This window comes from Cucurbita maxima, unplaced genomic scaffold (genome assembly GCF_002738345.1).
Source record: "Cucurbita maxima cultivar Rimu unplaced genomic scaffold, Cmax_1.0 Cma_Scf00020, whole genome shotgun sequence".
In the NCBI taxonomy this organism is placed as follows: Eukaryota; Viridiplantae; Streptophyta; class Magnoliopsida; order Cucurbitales; family Cucurbitaceae; genus Cucurbita; species Cucurbita maxima.
In genome coordinates this window covers 735,879-753,893 of record NW_019272036.1, presented here as the reverse complement: position 1 = coordinate 753,893, position 18,015 = coordinate 735,879, and the positions used below count along the sequence as shown (strand labels likewise).

At 36.3% G+C, this 18,015-nt stretch overlaps 5 protein-coding genes and 1 long non-coding RNA gene across 8 annotated transcripts; 2 read left to right on the top strand and 4 right to left on the bottom strand.

Moving 5' to 3' along the window:
* Window positions 1–169: 169 nt before the first annotated feature.
* LOC111494225 (peroxiredoxin-2F, mitochondrial) lies at window positions 170–2,897 on the bottom strand. Its single transcript, XM_023144116.1, has 5 exons — window positions 2,495–2,897; window positions 2,228–2,257; window positions 821–979; window positions 636–730; window positions 170–510 (listed from the first exon to the last, which is right to left on the bottom strand). Exons 1-5 carry the CDS (start codon window positions 2,708–2,710, stop codon window positions 405–407), a joined length of 606 nt encoding a protein of 201 aa, XP_022999884.1. The 5' UTR covers window positions 2,711–2,897; the 3' UTR covers window positions 170–404.
* A 258-nt stretch (window positions 2,898–3,155) lies between these two features.
* On the bottom strand, window positions 3,156–3,927 carry LOC111494227. Its single transcript, XM_023144118.1, has 2 exons — window positions 3,749–3,927; window positions 3,156–3,531 (listed from the first exon to the last, which is right to left on the bottom strand). Exons 1-2 carry the CDS (start codon window positions 3,917–3,919, stop codon window positions 3,301–3,303), a joined length of 402 nt encoding a protein of 133 aa, XP_022999886.1. The 5' UTR covers window positions 3,920–3,927; the 3' UTR covers window positions 3,156–3,300.
* A 629-nt stretch (window positions 3,928–4,556) lies between these two features.
* LOC111494222 (protein trichome birefringence-like 11) lies at window positions 4,557–7,918 on the bottom strand. Its single transcript, XM_023144114.1, has 4 exons — window positions 7,118–7,918; window positions 5,550–5,939; window positions 5,311–5,469; window positions 4,557–5,228 (listed from the first exon to the last, which is right to left on the bottom strand). Exons 1-4 carry the CDS (start codon window positions 7,555–7,557, stop codon window positions 4,886–4,888), a joined length of 1,332 nt encoding a protein of 443 aa, XP_022999882.1. The 5' UTR covers window positions 7,558–7,918; the 3' UTR covers window positions 4,557–4,885.
* LOC111494228 lies at window positions 6,479–6,942 on the top strand. The gene is made up of 2 exons (XR_002720156.1): window positions 6,479–6,577; window positions 6,670–6,942. It is a non-coding gene; the product is annotated as an uncharacterized LOC111494228 (long non-coding RNA).
* Window positions 7,919–12,249: 4,331 nt separating the features above from the next.
* On the bottom strand, window positions 12,250–13,824 carry LOC111494504 (basic 7S globulin-like). Of its 3 annotated transcripts, none has more exons than XM_023144445.1 (2): window positions 12,470–13,824; window positions 12,250–12,436 (listed from the first exon to the last, which is right to left on the bottom strand). In XM_023144445.1, the coding sequence occupies exon 1, from the start codon at window positions 13,708–13,710 to the stop codon at window positions 12,475–12,477; it is 1,236 nt and encodes a 411-aa protein (XP_023000213.1). In that variant the 5' UTR covers window positions 13,711–13,824; the 3' UTR covers window positions 12,250–12,436; window positions 12,470–12,474. The 3 variants fall into 3 exon arrangements, with proteins under 3 accessions (XP_023000213.1, XP_023000214.1, XP_023000215.1); XM_023144446.1 differs by having other exon boundaries at window positions 12,250–12,445; window positions 12,479–13,824; XM_023144447.1 differs by having other exon boundaries at window positions 12,250–12,448; window positions 12,482–13,824.
* Window positions 13,825–14,320: 496 nt separating this feature from the next.
* Window positions 14,321–17,564, top strand: LOC111494574 (dual specificity protein phosphatase 1). Its single transcript, XM_023144532.1, has 6 exons — window positions 14,321–14,483; window positions 15,189–15,343; window positions 15,638–15,773; window positions 16,531–16,648; window positions 16,857–17,002; window positions 17,092–17,564. The coding sequence occupies exons 2-6, from the start codon at window positions 15,236–15,238 to the stop codon at window positions 17,127–17,129; spliced, it is 546 nt and encodes a 181-aa protein (XP_023000300.1). The 5' UTR covers window positions 14,321–14,483; window positions 15,189–15,235; the 3' UTR covers window positions 17,130–17,564.
* Window positions 17,565–18,015: the final 451 nt, after the last annotated feature.

Genomic DNA, 18,015 nt, shown 5'->3' with positions numbered 1-18,015 from the left:
GTTCTGAAAAATTAACCAAACAAACTCGAAATGTTAATCCAACCTAACTCAACTCCTATAATTCAGGTTAGGTCGGTTTACGTTGTTGGATTCATTTACAATCCTAATTACAGCTATCACTCCCGACCTCAGAATGGAGAATTAAAGGTGTCTGCCATTTGCAAATAGATAGAAAACTACGGAATGGAGAATTCTCATTTCCATATTCGCCAGTTTCTGAATCCAAGTCAAAAACATTTTATATATGAATAACAATTACTGAAATCCAAGCGTCCAAGCTATCATCACCTGGTATTAACTTAAGAAAACCAACCAAAAAAAGAAAGCCTCTGGGATACATTACTCATTTACAGGCATGATCTTATTTGGAATCCAAGAGTTGTGCTGGTTCCATGAAACTGACTCTAAATTTGATCCAAAATGACCTCTGCCCCGGTAACCTTAAAGTCAGATGGAGCTTCCTCTATGTTAAGAGCCTTAACCGTCCCATCTACAACATAAGCTGACCATCTACAAAGAAGCAGAACATCAAAGAGTGTAGAATTGTCTACCTACTTGGACTCCATCTAAAACTAGAACAGCCCTACACAATCCAAACACTTTTGGCATGGGAGAACAAGATTGATCGATCGTACCTTTGAGAACGAGGGCCGAGCAGAGCAATAGAAAGATCTTTATCCAGTTCCAGGCTCTTGTGAAAGCTCCCGTCGAAGTCACCGTAAAATTGTATCTATTTAGAACAAAGAGGATAATGTCAGGATTGTATTATTATAAAAATTATGCAGCTTTATATGTTATAAGTCTGGACAAGGAAGCTTACAGCATCTTTCGCTCCAAGTTTCTCAGCCCAGCCATTGAGAGTATATGGGTCATTTACAGAGACGCAAATAACAGAATCAATTCCCTTAGCCTTAAACTCATCCATTTTATTCTTGTAGCTAGGAACGTGCTGCTGGGAACAAACTCCTGTATATGCACCCTGGAAATTGGAAATGCAACTTTGAAATATGCATCATAGTATAAACGAATTTAACACTGGAAAACACAGAGAAAGAGCAATTTTATATCTACTCCACATTCATCAACGATTGAATATTTATGACTTACAATTTACAAGCAAGCTTCAACAAAATGCCATGATTACCCACTTAAACAGGACATAAACATTGAATATTATGTTAAATGCTAAATGTTGTTTGATGACAAGTAGCAGCTTGTTTTCATTTTTTAATTTTCAAGATCGAAATAAGAGGTTGTACTTGATTTTCTCAATTATTCACTCCTTACCAAGGGAAGAAATAAGGGCGGTGTTGTTCTCGATCTTATATAATCTAATATCTATCACACTAAGTCCCATAGAGTTGATATGTAATAGTCCAAGCTCACCGCTAGCAAATATTGTCCTTTTTGAACTTTCCCTTTTGAGCCTCCCCTCAAGGTTTTAATACATGTCTACTATGGAGGAGAGAGTCTAGCCCTACTCCGGCCAGTGTCTCACATTGTCTAGTGACTGGCTCTGATACCACTCAAGCTTTTAATACATGTCTACTATGGAGAGGGTCTAGCCCTACTCCGGTCAGTGTCTCGCACGGTCTAGTGACTGGCTCTGATACCATTTGTAACCGCCCAAATCCACTACTAGCAGATATTAGTCCTATTTGGGCTTTCCCTTCTGGGTTTCCCCTCACAGTTTTAAAACGCGTCTACTAGGGAGAGGTCTCCACAACCTTATAAGGATTGCTTCGTTTTCCACTCCAACCCATGTGGGATCTCACATGATCCAACTGATAAAAACTAGTTTGGACTAAATAACTCACCAGAGTTCAAATCTCCATATTTACTGGCCACAATCGCGTAAAGCTAACAATTCATTGAATCATAAGGTTTTATATATCAAATATTTATCAGCTAAGAGTACAAAATAAAGTTCATATATTCTCAGTACAAATCTAAAAAAAAATTTCTCAATATCCAATCAATCCTTTAGAGGTCAGAAATGAATGATGAACCACGAAGCATGTTTCTGATCCCTAAAATAAATCTTCATTTTACCAATGGATGAAAGCATTGATCATGAAAGTGAGCATATAAAAGTTCTTGTCCCAATCAAAGAGGCACACCGCATTGAAAAGGAGATGAAGACTTATACGTTGGCAACTATTTCGTACAGAATTCATCATTTACATAGCATGTATACAACTGTAAAATACTGAATAGATTCACTTACAGGAAGCCCAAAGATGACGACCTTCTTGCCCTGAAATACAATGACCAATGGATTAATAAGATAAAGACTGAATACACTCAAATTATCATTCCATATAAAGCGTCAAACATAAACATTAAGCTCAAATCTGACCTTGAAAGCCCAAAATTTCAATAAACATCAACATTTTTGTCTTATCTAAAATGCACAAGGATACTTCAAAAACTAAAACAATTAACCTCAAAACAAAATGCGAGTTAGAAATACACGAACAATCTAAGAACGGACCTTGAAAATGTCTTTAAGCGGAGTCGTTGAGAACTTGGAGGAGACACCTTCGTCCCAGCTCCGAGCCTTCTGGAGAGCAACATCCGGTGCGGCGGAGACGATATCAGTCCCGACCGCCACCGCCGCAAAGGCTCGTGATGAAGCTCGGATTCGCATAGATTCAACCAGCGAGCTCATTGCGGAGGCGTTGACACGCTTCAGAATTGCGGAAGCCATGGATAAGCCTAGCTGATACAAGATCCTCGACTATCAAATTGAAGAATACCACTTGGTGGGCGTGAATTAGTTGATTATAGACAGATTTCGCGGGAAAATTGGAAGGAAATGGGCGATTAGGCACGGTGGCTTATGAAGAAGAAGCTCATCGAACTCTGAATTTACACCTGGGCTTGAAGAACACGCGATTTTGGGTATGGGCTTTAGTTTCGGCATGGGCAAGACTGAATTGGGCTTTAATTGGTGGATCATTGACCAACATGTTAGGCCCAAAATTAATTGGGCCATGAGAAAGCCCAAATAGATGTAGTGGGCTTAGGAGGTTGTATCAATTTAAATGGTAATTTTTGCAAATTTATAATTAAATCAATTAAACTCCTAATTGTTTTATAAGTAAACTCACTTTCTATTTCAAATAATTAACGATTTTGAATATATTAAAACATAATCAAAATTCTGCATAACTTTATTTCATAAGTGACATAACCAACATATCACTATCTCACATGAACTAATATAATAAATAATTAAATGTTAATACACAAAATAAAACTTGGAAATATTTAGAAAGGATACTAAAATGTCTAAGCTCAACTCTTTTTGGGCTTAAAATAATAGGTCGACGACGGTTGAGAATTGAGCCTCGTATTTCCCGACTTGATTCTGTAGCCCACGACATTTCTATGCTTCCTCTTTGGTGATGGTAACCGTGTCGGGATGAAAACTCCAGTACCTTTGCTCTCCCTTACAAAGCCATTCTTGTAATCCACCATTAATGGCAATTGCCCAGGTCGAACTCGGTGTATTGTTCGACTCAAATCCTGCAAAAACGTTAATAATTAATATGTTTAAGGACAAGTTTAGTCCCTAAATTTTTTGAAGGTATTTGAGCTATGTACTTTATATCCCGACTAAACATGGTTTTTCTTAGGTCCGCACCTAAAAATACTTCAAAATCAATTACTATATTAACCCTAGAAACATTTTAAACATTAAACAACATAAGACTGGTTTTTCGTGAAAGGAGATGAAATGAACCGTATGAACGCTCGGAAGCTCGTCATCATCCATAATGAGAAGCGAAATCCGTCTCGTGAGCTCGGCAAACAACAAATCATCATCGTCGACTTCGGTTTCCATCTCGAATCCTCGAAAACAAAGCAAAAAGTGAAAAGGGAACCAAGAAAAAGAGTGGTTGGTTTGCCTCATTTCAAGTTTGAAGTAAGATTTAAATAGGTTGAAAGTGAAATTTAATATATTATATAATATATTATCCATTTGGAAAAGACAGAAGAAAAAGACATAATTTTAACTCCAAATTATCTAATCCAAACCCCTATCTCTGCTTCCCAATTGGCTGAGAGAGATCCACATGTTCTTGAGGAGAATCCAATTTTTTTTTTTTTTTAATTTTCAAAAAATTCTCTCCACAAATAATATATTTTTTAGTTAATTCGTACGACCGACCTAACAAGAATTAAGAACGTTATCGAAGATGCGAGAATAAGGTATGATCAATCTTATAAAATGCTTAAGGAATAGCAACATAGATGCTTATTGTCTTATGCTCGGCTATTGATTAAGGCCCAGCGTCCTCGTCGGCACACCACCTAGTGTTTGACTTTAATATCATTTGTTTGGGCTTTTCCTTTTGGACTTCTCTCCAACTAATGTGAGATCTCACATCTTTACTCGTTTACCTCTAATGTGACATGTTCCCTTTAAGTTATACGATCAACGGGAGTCCCTCCTCGAGCAAGCTCTTTTTCTTCTGTGAGGAGTAAAGTCATCCCCTCTATAGATTGAACTCCCTTTCACCAACTCCCGACCATCACGGGTCACCTCGGAAAGTTTGAATAGAAGCCATTAAATTACCTTGGAAAGACCTTTTACATTGTAATGTTACAAATTTAGCACTAAATATGTACAAAAAAAGGAAAAACTATGCTGTTTATTCCAAGTATGCCCCTGGCTGTCCAAAAATTTTGGCTGCTTCCAAAACTAATGAAGAATGTTGACTTGGCTTCTGCTTGCATTTCTGTAAGCTGATTCAATCACTTCTCTGTAAAGCTTCAGTAATCATCAATGTTCTTCGTAAATTCAAAACGGTTCTTGCAGGAAGACGACCAACCGACCGACTCGATATGTCCATAAGTTACGGATACCTGTTTGGCATCAAGAGTTCCATTCATGCTTCAAGAACAGTGCATAAAGAAGTTCATTCCACACATCAGGAACCCCAGGCAAACACCAATGACTACAATCCTGTCGATGAAGAGGCGCAGGACCAACATCGCGACCGAGGTAGTAAAGTGACGAATGCCCATCCTTTCTCCGTGCAGTCATTTGAGTTACATTTAGTATCTCTAATTTCGTTGTGTTTTGCACGGTCGGGTAACTTGAAAGGATAGCATTAGCTAGCCTGAAATGTGACCATGTTTCAGGAGGAACGAGCGAAGAACCGAGCTCAGGTAGAGCTTCCAAGTGACAATTCCCACCAGTCCTCCAATTTCCACCTCTGCATGATTTGCAAATCTCATTATACACACAAAACTCCAAAGAAACTCCGAAAAACGAAACATAAATCTCCAAAAACTTACCGAAAATGAACCGGGGCGAACATTCGAAAAAAAACCTTCGTTTTTTTCGAGTCTAGTTCGTTGTTGATCCAATGCATCACGGTCTCAAGCGACCGCTGATACGCATCATTGATCTTCATTCCAATCTTTACCTCATTTCCTTCTTGGAAGTAACAGCCTCTGTTCATATCATACAAGAACACAAATCATTCATTGAGAGAAGCTTGGAAATGGAACTCATAAAAGGTTTAAAACGTTACCCTCTTATGGTCTTCTCATAGTTCCACCAATGCCCTGTGTTGAACACCAAAACATCAGCATTTTTCCACTTGGCTGAGGACCAATCCATTTGATCTAGCTTAAGGGTAGTCTTGATGGCTTGAGAGGCCCCTGAAGGAGGCCGGCTCTGCAAGATGAGAAAGGGAGCTCTGTAATACTCAACAGTGCTGTTGAAATCCTTGAATTTGAACACTAAGGATCCCTTGTGCTTTGTAATGGGGCTGCCATTCACTTCATATATGGACTCTTTGTTTGGGACTACAGATGATAGCATACATAGAAGAGATTCCCATTGGTTTCGTCCGATCGAGTCGCCGATGAACACCATCCGTTTGTTTCTTAGTTTCTCTAACATGAACGTCGCGTTGAATCTAATGAACGTCAATCCAAATATGTTTAAGAGATGATTCGAAAAACACCCATTAAAAGTTGATCATTCAATGTCAAACTTATGAACAGTGAGTAGCAGCTTCAGAATTACACAAACTAAAGGATAGAGTTTAATTGTCACAAATTCATAAGTTTAAAAAGTTTAGAAGTGGTTTTGTAGATGCATTTTTAAAAAATTTAAATGGTAGCTCGAAAGGGAAAGCCCAAGGAGGACAATATCTTCTAGCGGTGAGTTTGGGCTGTTACTAATAGTATTAAAGCCAGACACAGGGCGGTGTGCTAGCGAGCGAGAACGTTGGGCCCCGAAAGGGAGTAGATTGTGAGACCCCACATCGATTGGAGGGAGGAATGAGTTCGAGTAAGGACCTATGTCCCGAAGGGGGATGGATTGTGAGATCCCATATTGATTGGAGAAAGGAATGAGTGCTAACGAGGAAGCAAGTGACAGCAAGGACGCTAAGCCTTGAAGATGGTGGATTGTGATATCCCACATCGATTGGAGACCAACAAGGAAGCAAGTGACAGCGAGGACGCTAAGCCCTGAAGAGGGTGGATTGTGAGATCCCATATCGATTGGGGAGGGGAACAAGTGACAGTAAGAACGTTGGGCCCGAAAGGGGTGGATTGTGAGATCTTACATCAATTAGAGAGGGAAACGACATCAATTCGAGAGGAAAACAAGTGCCAACGAGGACGTTGGACCCAAAAAAGGGTGGATTTTGAGATCCTACATCGGTTGGAGAGGAGAACAAAACATTTTCATTCTTTATAAGGTCATGGAAATCTCTTCCGAGCAGAAACACAATAAAACATCGTTTTCATAACCAAACTAACTAGAACAATAATTAAGTAACAAAATTCCATTGATAATTACAAGAAACGCAACAATTTCAATGATTACTACATAAACAGAAGCTCATCTATACTACACAGAGAGGTCCCTATCTCACAACCATCCAACGATTCACGGGTGAAATCAATCAATGAACAGAAAGAACAAAATGACAAATATCACAAACGAGTGAAGAACATAAAACAAGAAATTCAAACTAAGCAGAATCCAGACCTCGTAATAATCATCAACACAATTCAAACTAAGAAATCCGCCACAATCAGATTAATCTAACAAAGAACATGAAGAACAGAGAAGAAAATGAACCTGGGCAAGTTACAAAGCTTAGGTTGCCATCTCCATTTAGTGTATAACAAATCAGGGCGGCCATTTTCAGAGCAGCGAAAGCCTTGATCCACAAATGGGCAGTTCATAGACTCATACAAAGGATAAGAATCATCCCAAACCCAATCTCCATCAAACACATCACATCCATTTCCCTCTTCAGAAAGAAACTCAACCTTACGAATCTGACTCAAATTTTCATTTCTCAACCAATTAAATCTCTCTGATCGAAGCGCAAACACAAACCCTTTAGAAGCAGTTCTAAAATCCAAGTAAAAGAACCCACAAATCAAACAAACCGATACAAAAAAGAAGCCCAAAACCGCAATCGATGGCTCAAACAGCCTCAATCGCTTCAGTTTATTGCAGACTTCAGTGAACGCCATGGCTTCAAGAAGAATCAGAGAAGGGTTATTAGACATTGAAGGGTAAACAAAGAGGGAATAATCATGAAATCGAAGTTGTTTTGCTTGGTAGGTCAGTTTAGAGAAGTAATGAATGGAGGGATTTGAAAAGAAAAAAGAGGGGAAAGAGAGATATGGGTGTTAAGGAAGCAAGGAAGCATTCATGGCGGAAGAATAAACAACAAAAATCTTCTTCCCCACTTTACTTCTTTTTGGGTTTCACTTTATGAACAGATTATAATGAAATGAAGAAGATGACTAAGAACAACAACTTCAAAATGGAGAAGAAAGTGGGTTGGGATTAGAAAGTGGTGCGGTTGCTTACTGTAATTTGTTAAATGGGAAGAGAGAGAAACAGAGGAGAGAGAAAGAGAGGAAGAGAGAGAAAAGGGTTTGATTGGCAAACTCGTGGGTAACGGATAGCCGGAGGAGGAACACTAAGTCCACCATCATTGCCACTTCCGGTGCGTGAAATTACTATTTAGTCCTTAGACTTATAAATTTTTTTAAGATATAAAATTTAGAAACTTATTAAATTAGATTACTTTGAAATAACAAAATACATAAAAATATTCAATTAAACAATAAGTATTTTACTGCTTATAAAATTTTAATTTTATTTAATTTTATGTCAATTTTTAAAAAATAAATTAACTAAATTTTAGAATAATAAATGTTTTACCTATTAAACAAATTACCTAATCGGAAATAATGTGGATGGTAGGTAGATAAAAAAATTAATTGGCATTAATTTAGGTTTGTGTAGTGCACGATTTGAAAGGCGCGTGGGGGATGTTCTTGCCGTAAACGGGATTTCGGACAATGCTTTGGCTGTAAAGCCGTTTTACATACTGCCGTTATTTTGCTTTTCTTTTTGTTGTTTTTTTTTTTTTTAAATAATAATAATATAATAATAAGATCAAAACCAGATGCATCGACGCGCCGTGAACAACCAACAGCGACGAATCTAAGCCCATATTTATTTTAATTACGGGAAAAAATGTATTATATTTGGTAAATTCATTTATTTTTATTGGAACATATTTTAAATTGTACATTACTAAATTTATTTATTTATTATTAAAAATATTGGTAAAAGTACTTTTTAATAATTTAAATTTAATATTGGTAATAAATACCTTTCTTTTTATTGTTGTAATAAAAAGTAGAAAATGGAAAAAGAATATTTAAATAAATAGAAAACAAATATTGTCCACTTTATAAAATGTATTAAAACTTATTTTTCAAGTCAAAATTTAATAATTATTCTGAAAAATAAAAAGTCATAACTCAATGACTTTTTTAATGTTTTTTTTTTTTTTTGCTTGAATTTTAAAAAATTGTGAAATTCAACTAGTTTTTTTATTTTAAAATTAAAATATAAATTGGGAATATTTTTAAATATATAAAAACACATGAATAAATAATTGCCGTCACTCTATATAATAATTTAAAAGAAAAAAAAAGTCAAAATTTTTCATAAAAATTTATGATATTAATTAAACCATTAATTAATTAACATATTTGAAAATATGTAAATTTATTTGGTACATGAAATTAGATCAAAATATTTATTTTTTGATATATTAAAAATGTTTAATTAAATTAATAATTTAATGAGTAAATAAATGTGATTTTTTTTTTTAAGTGAGGATTAAAAAATGAGAATAAAAAAATAATAATAATAATAACCATTCGTCCAAATTAAAAAAGGGTGCCATATTTCTTGACGTATCAACAAGGCATGGATTAATTAAAACTATAATATATAAATATATATTTCGTAAGATCTATAGTACTCATTATTATTAATTAAATCTTTGACACATCACCATCGGTCTAACAGACCTTTTAATCAAACATATTATTTAAATCAAAGTATTATTCCGATATTTGCTTGGCCTTTTATTATAATTTGTTATTTAAATCAAAGTATTATTCATCGAAAGTATTATTCTGATATTTGTAGGGACAAAATTGTCCATGTCAGCTAAATGGGGACCTCGATATCTTTTATTTTCTCGTGAATTAAAACTTTTTGAAAAATTATCAAAATTAGTAGGAGAATTCTATAATAATTATTAGATATAAATTTAAAAAATATATTTCATAATTATTGTCTTAAATATTCAAGAATAATAAATGGTTAAGATATATATAATTTCAATAAGCAATAAATGCACATCAATATGAAAATGAAAGAATGAAGAATTAAATTGTAATTAAAATCATACACGTAAATCAATGCCAAACTTTAGGCTCTCTTTTTATTACATATTATTATTTTATTTAATGCACATTGCCAAATAATCACGCCAGATCATCGTTTCCAATTATCCAATAGAATTGCACAATTCTGACACGTACCCAAATGGAGTCCCACAAACCATTTATTTCGGATCTCTGTTTCGCGTGTTTCTTCCCAACTTTATAACAAATTATAATTTATTTATTAATAAAAAATATTTATTCGATTATTTAACTATTATGGAAGATGCATGAACTTATTGAATATCCCAAAATCAAATTTACAATATTGACACACACACACACATACATGTCAATGCTAATAATTTATTAAATAAAATTGTTAGTGTTTATTAAAATGATTAAATAATAATAATATTTTGAAGGGTATTAAATATTAATGTTTAAAAAGATAATAATTAATTAATAACAGATACTAATTATAAATAAATGAGATGTAAGAATATTTTGGAGTCGCCGAGTGAAAACTGCATGGCGTACACATCGCGTCTCGCATCAATGGCGGAATCCATACCTTATTTGAATTTAAAGCTAAGGCGGGTCCCACATATTTATTAATTACATTAAAAATCTGAGTTATTTAATGTTTTAGGCCCACATGTTATTGGGCTGGACCAAAATGAGGAAGCCCATATGAGGCCCACTGAAATGGGACCAAATTTCCTGATTCCTAATGATGTGAGTTCAATGATGGACAAACTTTTGAACACATTGAAGACACCACTTTGATTAAACAGCCTTTGGCCCCTCCACCTGAAAGCTCAAACATCAAAGATAAGCCATAAGGCTTCCTTTATGAGCAAGTATTAACTTGAATGGTTTCAGTTTACATCCTACTTTAACCCTTTTTCAACTCTCTCGGCTTCTTTTTCTAACGCTGTTTGGGCTCACCGGACAACTATAAGGATGTGGAGAAGAGAACGAAGTATTCCTTATAAGGGTGTGGAGAAGAGAACGAAGCATTCCTTATACGGGTGTGGAGAAGAGAACGAAGCATTCCTTATACGGGTGTGGAGAAGAGAACGAAGCATTCCTTATACGGGTGTGGAGAAGAGAACGAAACATTCCTTATACGGGTGTGGAGAAGAGAACGAAACATTCCCTATAAGGGTGTGGAGAAGAGAACGAAGCATTCCTTACAAGGGTGTGGAAACCTCTCCCTAATAAACGCGTTTTAAAACTGTGAGGCTGACGGTAACAGGCTAAAGCGGACAATATCTGCTAGCGGTGTACTTGGGCTGTTACAACTACCTAACCTCGTTACATTTGGTGAGTACCCACACGGTACAACGGTTTGAACCCCATTTCCTCTAAACCCTTTACTTCTCTTATTGCTCGTCATTAATTTCTTGTAAAATGATTAATGAAGACCCAAATAGATTTGAAAACACATCTAACCTACTATGTTCAAGCAAGCCTTTATTGATTGGGTAAATGAACATAATATGTGACTATGAGGTTTCCCATATGATCTAGTACTAAACTTGTTCCAGTTTTCATTCAATATATCAATTTTTCATCCGAAGTTCAGAAGAACATCATATTGATCCAGATAGAACAGGGAACGAAACATCGATTGAAGAGAGGAACGAAACATTATTTAATAAAGGTGTGGAAATATCTCTTTAATAGACACATTTCAAAATTGTGAGATAAACGGTGATACATAGTGACGTTTACATAATTTTAATTATTAAAAATTATTTGTTCGAAAATCGTAACCCAAACCGATTGGAGAGAGTGGCAATGGACTCAGAATATAAAATGGGCTTTAGCTTTAGGCCCATGGACTTTCCAAGCCCACAAGATTTATAAAACAAAGTCCGAATATTATAATATAAAAAACTAAAAATATATATTTTTTAATAAAAGAAAAAATAATTTTAATTTTTTTAAGAAAGGAGTATCAATAATTGGAGAGAGGGTTTAAGAAGAGATGTGACGCTAGGACTTGGGCAGGCTTTTCATATCGATAAGCGCTGAGTCACTTATATCACTACACTTTCCTGGTGCCACGTCCATTCTTATCCTTTCAGCTTATTTTTGTAAATTCCCAAACTTACCCTTCCCAATTTATAATTCCGTGGATGGAGGAAGGGTGTCGCCTTGTCATTTTCCACCTTTTCTCTCACCAACAAATAAATAAAAGCATCTAAATATTCTAATCAACCACAAAAATTCCACTTCCCACCCTCCACTTAACCATGGTTACTATTTTCCATGCCTCTACCTACCTATGGTTACAATTACCCGTCTATTTTCTCGATGATTGAGTTATCGAAAAGAAACCTGCACCATGTTGGTAGGGTCGTTCTTATTCAAATATGATTTTGATTCATTTATTTTGTAGGTCATTTTTTTATGCTTGGAAGTCAACGGACTCCTTCTCTCGATGATCAAATCAAAATCCGAATATTTCACATTTTTTATTTAAAATAAATAACAATAATACCCAAATTTATAAACCATGATTAAATTCATAGAACAACATAAATTAAATTAGATCTCAATTACAAGTATTTGGAGTTAATTGTCACAAGTCATAACCCAAAAAAACATTATCTCAAAAATTTTTAAAGAAGAAAGAAAGTATCATCAACAAAGCACAACAAAATCCTAATTTCCCCCTCAAAATTATGCCATAATTTCAATTTCTTCTTCCCCAAATTATTCTGTTGATTTCAGTAAATTTTCCGGCGAGAATTCCGAGCAAGATCTCTTCCTCTGCAGCAAAGAGGAACTAAATCCAAGCATAGAAGAACCCATGTCGAAATCAAGCACGATATCCTCCATTTGATAGCCTCCCAATACGACGGCGTTTTTCGGCTTCAATCCGCCGTCGACGATTGCTAAACAGAAGGTTTCATCATTAACTTTCACCATCGAATTTCTCCCATCGAATTTCCATCTAACCATCTCGCTCTGCAGAATCAGTTCAATCTTCGGTACTTTTGGCCCTGTCGCCGTCATCTCCATGTTTTCCGATGCAAAACACACCTCAAACGATGCCACCGGAGCCACTTCTTTCATGTTCATTGCTCTGGCCGCCTCTCTGAATGCCGCCGTCAGAGATTTGAAAATCGAGCTCTCCAGTGCGGTGTATGGAACCACCGTGCTCAATCTCGTCCCTCCGCCATCCTCGCTGTCCAAATCGAGTAACGATTTGTCCAGAACGAGGCGGTTTCCGTCGACTTTGATAGCCTTAACATTAATGAAATACTCCGCCGACTGAGAGCCGTCGATTATCTTAGTCAAAATCGGCGTATAAGTCAAAGAATTCGAAATCTCTGATCCATAAACAGAGTCTTGACTTCCACTTTCGGGAAAAACGACGCCGTTCGTCGACGACAGACAAACGGAAAATCGCCGGTGAAAACCGAGCTCCGTTGCAATCTGAGCAGGAAGCGAGATCTGATTCCGGCCAAGCCCCAAAATACCTTTAGCAGATTTCGCCAAACCTTGCAAAAGAAACCTCGGAGCACAAGAATGAACAGCGACAATCACCGCCGCCGTTGACCGTGCTAAAGCCCTCACCGCCACCGTATCCTCAACCAGCAACGCCTTCCCTACCAAAGCCCCAAACGGATTCCTCGCAACTACCTCACACGCGCCGCCGCCAGACCCAGATCTACTACCATCGCCTGTCGCCGCAACGCACTGAATCGACCGGCTCTGAATCGTGCGGCTGGAGGTAGAACTTCCACAGGCCATCCAGAGAGAAGGCCCGCCAAGATCGACGGCGAGATGGATCGGCTTAATCGGAGAGCCATGGTAGACGGAGGCCAAATACTGATTCGTAACGGAATCTTTAGTAACTGGAATGACGAGAGAGAAAGTTCGGCCATGAAAGAAGGAAAAGAAACAGATAAGAAGAAGAAGAGAGTGAGATTGGGGAACAGCCATGGAAATTTTTGGTAGTCGGCGGCGATTCGCCGCGAATTGGGAATAAGGTTAGAGAGAGAGAAAATGGAACGTGTCAAACCCCGCGGTGGTAATTGGATAAGGCCCAAGTGGAGCAGTTCGTTTGAGGGAATATATTTATACAAATTTGATATAAATTTTAAAAATAAATGTGAAATTATTCCTAAATAAATAAATAAATCCGAAAAATGATGGGAGGCTGACGTGGAAATAGATTGTGTATATCCTCTTTTGCCAAATCATTTTATCCTTATAATTTTATAAATTTAATTTTTCCTAAATAAATCTATATGTAAATTAAAGTTAATTAATCGATTTTATCCAAAACTGTCCTATGCAATAATAAACTAAAAAAATGATAGTATATTTGTATATTATTTGAATTTTTTAATTAAAAAAATGAATGATATGCAAATCAAAACTAAAGAATTTTATCACGTAATTCCAAATAGACTTTATAAGCCAATCATATTATAAAACCTAAATTGTATCCTTTTTTAAAAATTAAAAATAAAATTCATCTTAAAAAAATAAAAGAATATATATTTGTTTAATCAAGAAAATACAAAAAATTTATTTTCTACGTTTTCGAACTTTGCCGCTGATTCGGTGACTGAGGTTCGCGGTTTATACAAGTATTTTGTTCGTAAAAGAAGCAGAATCAATGAAGGCTGAATCCATATAAACGGTTTAAGAAATTTTTGAGCGGGGATTTCCAATCGATCCATTTCCGCTGGACACTCGAGAATTTCCTGGTGAGTATTTTGATTCTTCTTTTCTTCGATTATTTTTCTATTAGGTATTTGATTCTAGCTCAAATCCCCTAATTGAAAAATCGTGGTGTTTATCGAAGCCACCGACAGTTACTAAGCTGGCTAATCAATTCGTTATTTCCAATTAATACTTCAAATTTCATCAGTTATGATCGATTCGTTTGATTGAGTGCTCTGATTAGAAACTTTTTTTCAGCAGTCGAATCCATAGAGAAGGAAAAAACGTCATACGCTATTCATTGACAAGAGGAGAATCTGAAAAATTTTGTATGAAAGGCTGGACATCCGTTTTTTTTCCTTCTTTTAATTAGAACCTGTTTCTGCGGGTCAGCGAAGGGGTAGATTTGGGGATTTGATATTGACATGAATTGGCGTTTTGAATTTGTTTGTTTAAAACAGTTGGCGTTTGGCTCTTCGGCCTTTGGTTGAGGCACTACCTCTGTGCCATTAATTCAGTTCATCGATCCTCCAATTTTCTTTGAATCTAATACAATCTTCATCACCTTGTATTATTGATAACTGTTGAATTTCAGGTCACGGACTTATGATATCATGTATATAATTTGAATCGGTGATAATCTCCATTTGTTTGTCTGGATCCGCGTGCATTTCAATTTCCAGCTTCAAATGATGTTTAAACCATGTAAATTGGGATGTTTGTAAGAATTTTCCGTGCATTTTTTGAAGGGGAAGGAAAAGAAAGAACATATAGGACTTGGTTTTGGTTTTCAACTATGGAAATGGATCAAGCTGATTTGAGTGTTCGATTATCTGCGCTTTGGAATATCATTGGTGCAAGAAGAAGCCTAAAAGACGACGGAATTCCTTGCCAAATCGAAGAGGTAATCCTAATTAGAATGAGTCTAGAATGACTTTTGAGAGTAGTGCTTTTACGTGAAATACTCTTTAAAAACACTACATAATCTTTGTTTCTCGAAATCACTAAATTACTTTGGCTAAACACCATGAAAATTTTGAAAAATGCTTTGGCTAATAGCAATTTTCATCCTTTCAAAGTCATCCTAATTCACCCTTTTAAACTTTTTGGCTGGTTGATTGTGTTTACTATTGTAGTAAGTGGTCCAGACTTCTGCTTAAACTGCATTCTGAAGCTGCTGTTCTCTGTTGTTTCTCAGGGTGTGTTCTTAGGTTCTATTGGAGCTGCCCATAACAAGGATGAACTGAAGAAATTGAATATCACTCACATTTTAACCATTGCTTGTTCCATGCCACCTGCTAATCCAAATGACTTTGTATATAAAGTAGTTGGAGGTATGTATAAAGTTCCAACTTCAATTTGGTGCAACAATTTTTTTGTACATGTCCCATAACTTAATACTTTTACCCAATGTTTATTAGAATTCTAGCTACTTCCCTTCCCATCCCATCGTATGTTGGTTGGAGAGGGAAACTTCTCTCTAACACGTGCTTTTTAAAACCGTGAGACTGACGGCGATACGTAATGGGCCAAATGCGGAAAATATCTGTTAGCAGTAGGCTTGGGTTGTTACAAATGGCATCAGAGCCAGATACTGGGCGGTGTGCTAGCGAGAACGTTGGGCCCCAAGGGGGATGAATTGTGAGATCCCACATCGGTTGGAAAGGGGGAACAAAGCATTCCATATAAGAGTGTGAAAACTTCTCCCTAATAGATGCATTTTAAAATTGTGAGACTGACGGCAATACGTAACCGGCCAAAGCAGACAATATTTGCTAGGAGTGGGCTTGGGCTGTTACACTTATGGAGAATGATTCCGTCTGCATTTTTCTCAACCAACCAGGAATGTACTTGATTATTTCATTTCTAGTTGCATCTTCTTAAAGACAAAATTTTTTCCCCATATCCTACTCTTCATGTGGGATATTCACTATGCATCTTAATAATACCGTGAACGATTTACAGTATCATTGCTGTTTAGGCTTCATGTTCTGAATTTAAGTCATCAGTGCTTATCATAGTTTTTGTATCAAATGTATATCCTACTGCTGACATCAAATGTCATTTCCTGTTGTGCGCAAATCGAGGTAGTCGTGGACACTAGAGACGCCGATATTAAACAGCACTTCGATGATTGTTTCAATTTTATTGAGGAAGGAAGACAATCTGGAGGGGTCTTGATTCATTGCTTTGCTGGAGTATCCAGAAGGTGATTTTGCATTCTGATTCAGTCGTTGGCTTTGGCACGAATTCTGCAAAGACTTTCCTCTCTCTTTTTAATTTCAATATATATTGTTTTCCTCCTTCCCAACTCATAGAATTTGTCGAGCATTCTGATTCATTCAACTGTTTAATCTTCTGCATATTGACATAATTCTTCTGTGTTGTATGTAAACTTCTCTTCATTTACCTTGCAGTGTAACCATTACCGTTGCCTATCTGATGAAAAAGCGTGGTATGAATCTAACTGAAGCATTGGAACATGTCAAGAGTAGACGACCACAGGCTTCTCCGAACGTCGGTTTCATGGTTCAACTCAAGGAATTCGAAACAACTCTTCAAGGTTGGTTTTGTTCAGCTGAAACTGCCCCATTTTGTTTTTCATTTTCAACTCTCCTCAACCGAATCTGGGTTTGTTTTCACCATATGTAGCTAGCAAAGAGGATGGGATGAAATTGTCAAATGTTTGAGCTCTCAGCAGCTGCAGATAACTTCCATTTACAACCGAATCAGGTAAGCTCTCAAGACACTACGAGTATAGCTCTACAATAATTGGATTGTACTTCTGTTTTCAAGGTCAGTTAAGTTAGACGTTCACAATTTCCACTTCGAATTGGACAACAAATGATAACAACAGGCTGGGAGTAGGGCCATAGTGTGAACAAGTAGGCCCATAACCAAATGGGCTTTGTTCTGAGCCCCATAGTAATCCACCCGTGAGCCAAAATCCACTTTTGTGGGCCCATTAACACACACAGAGAGATATTCTGGCCCTTTAATTGGAATAATTTCATTTCCAAAGGATTTGCTTCGGAATAATTCACGTAATTATTGGATAAGATGATGCTAACCATTAAAGTTGATTTCCCCAACAGCCGCCAAAAATAAACACAATTGTTCAAATAGGCCACACTATATCTAGGTTGAGTAAATTAATTTACTTCTGTCAGAGGAAGAGTTTTATTTATTTTGGGAATAAATATTAAAAGTATGATTTAAAATTTTGAAGTGAGAATTATGTAGGTGGATATAAAATAATAGTGGAAAAAGGAGAGGAACCCACAAGCAAAGGAATGTCTCTATCAAACCAAGTGTGGGAAATTTCAAAAAATTAAATAAAAAAAAAAAAAGGAAGCGCGTTAATGATGGAGTGTAATAATGAGGCGTGGTTGGTTGTATTTGCTAGTTTGTTCACTTCCATGGGCCCCATCTCTTCCCTTATTGGGCCTTTCTCTCGGCCCAATTTCCCAAAAAACTCTCTACCGACATGGACATTTAAAAACTTGGATTTTAGGAAAAATAATAAATATCTAAATTATTTTCGTGGCATTTAAAAAAAAAAAAAAAAAAAAAAAA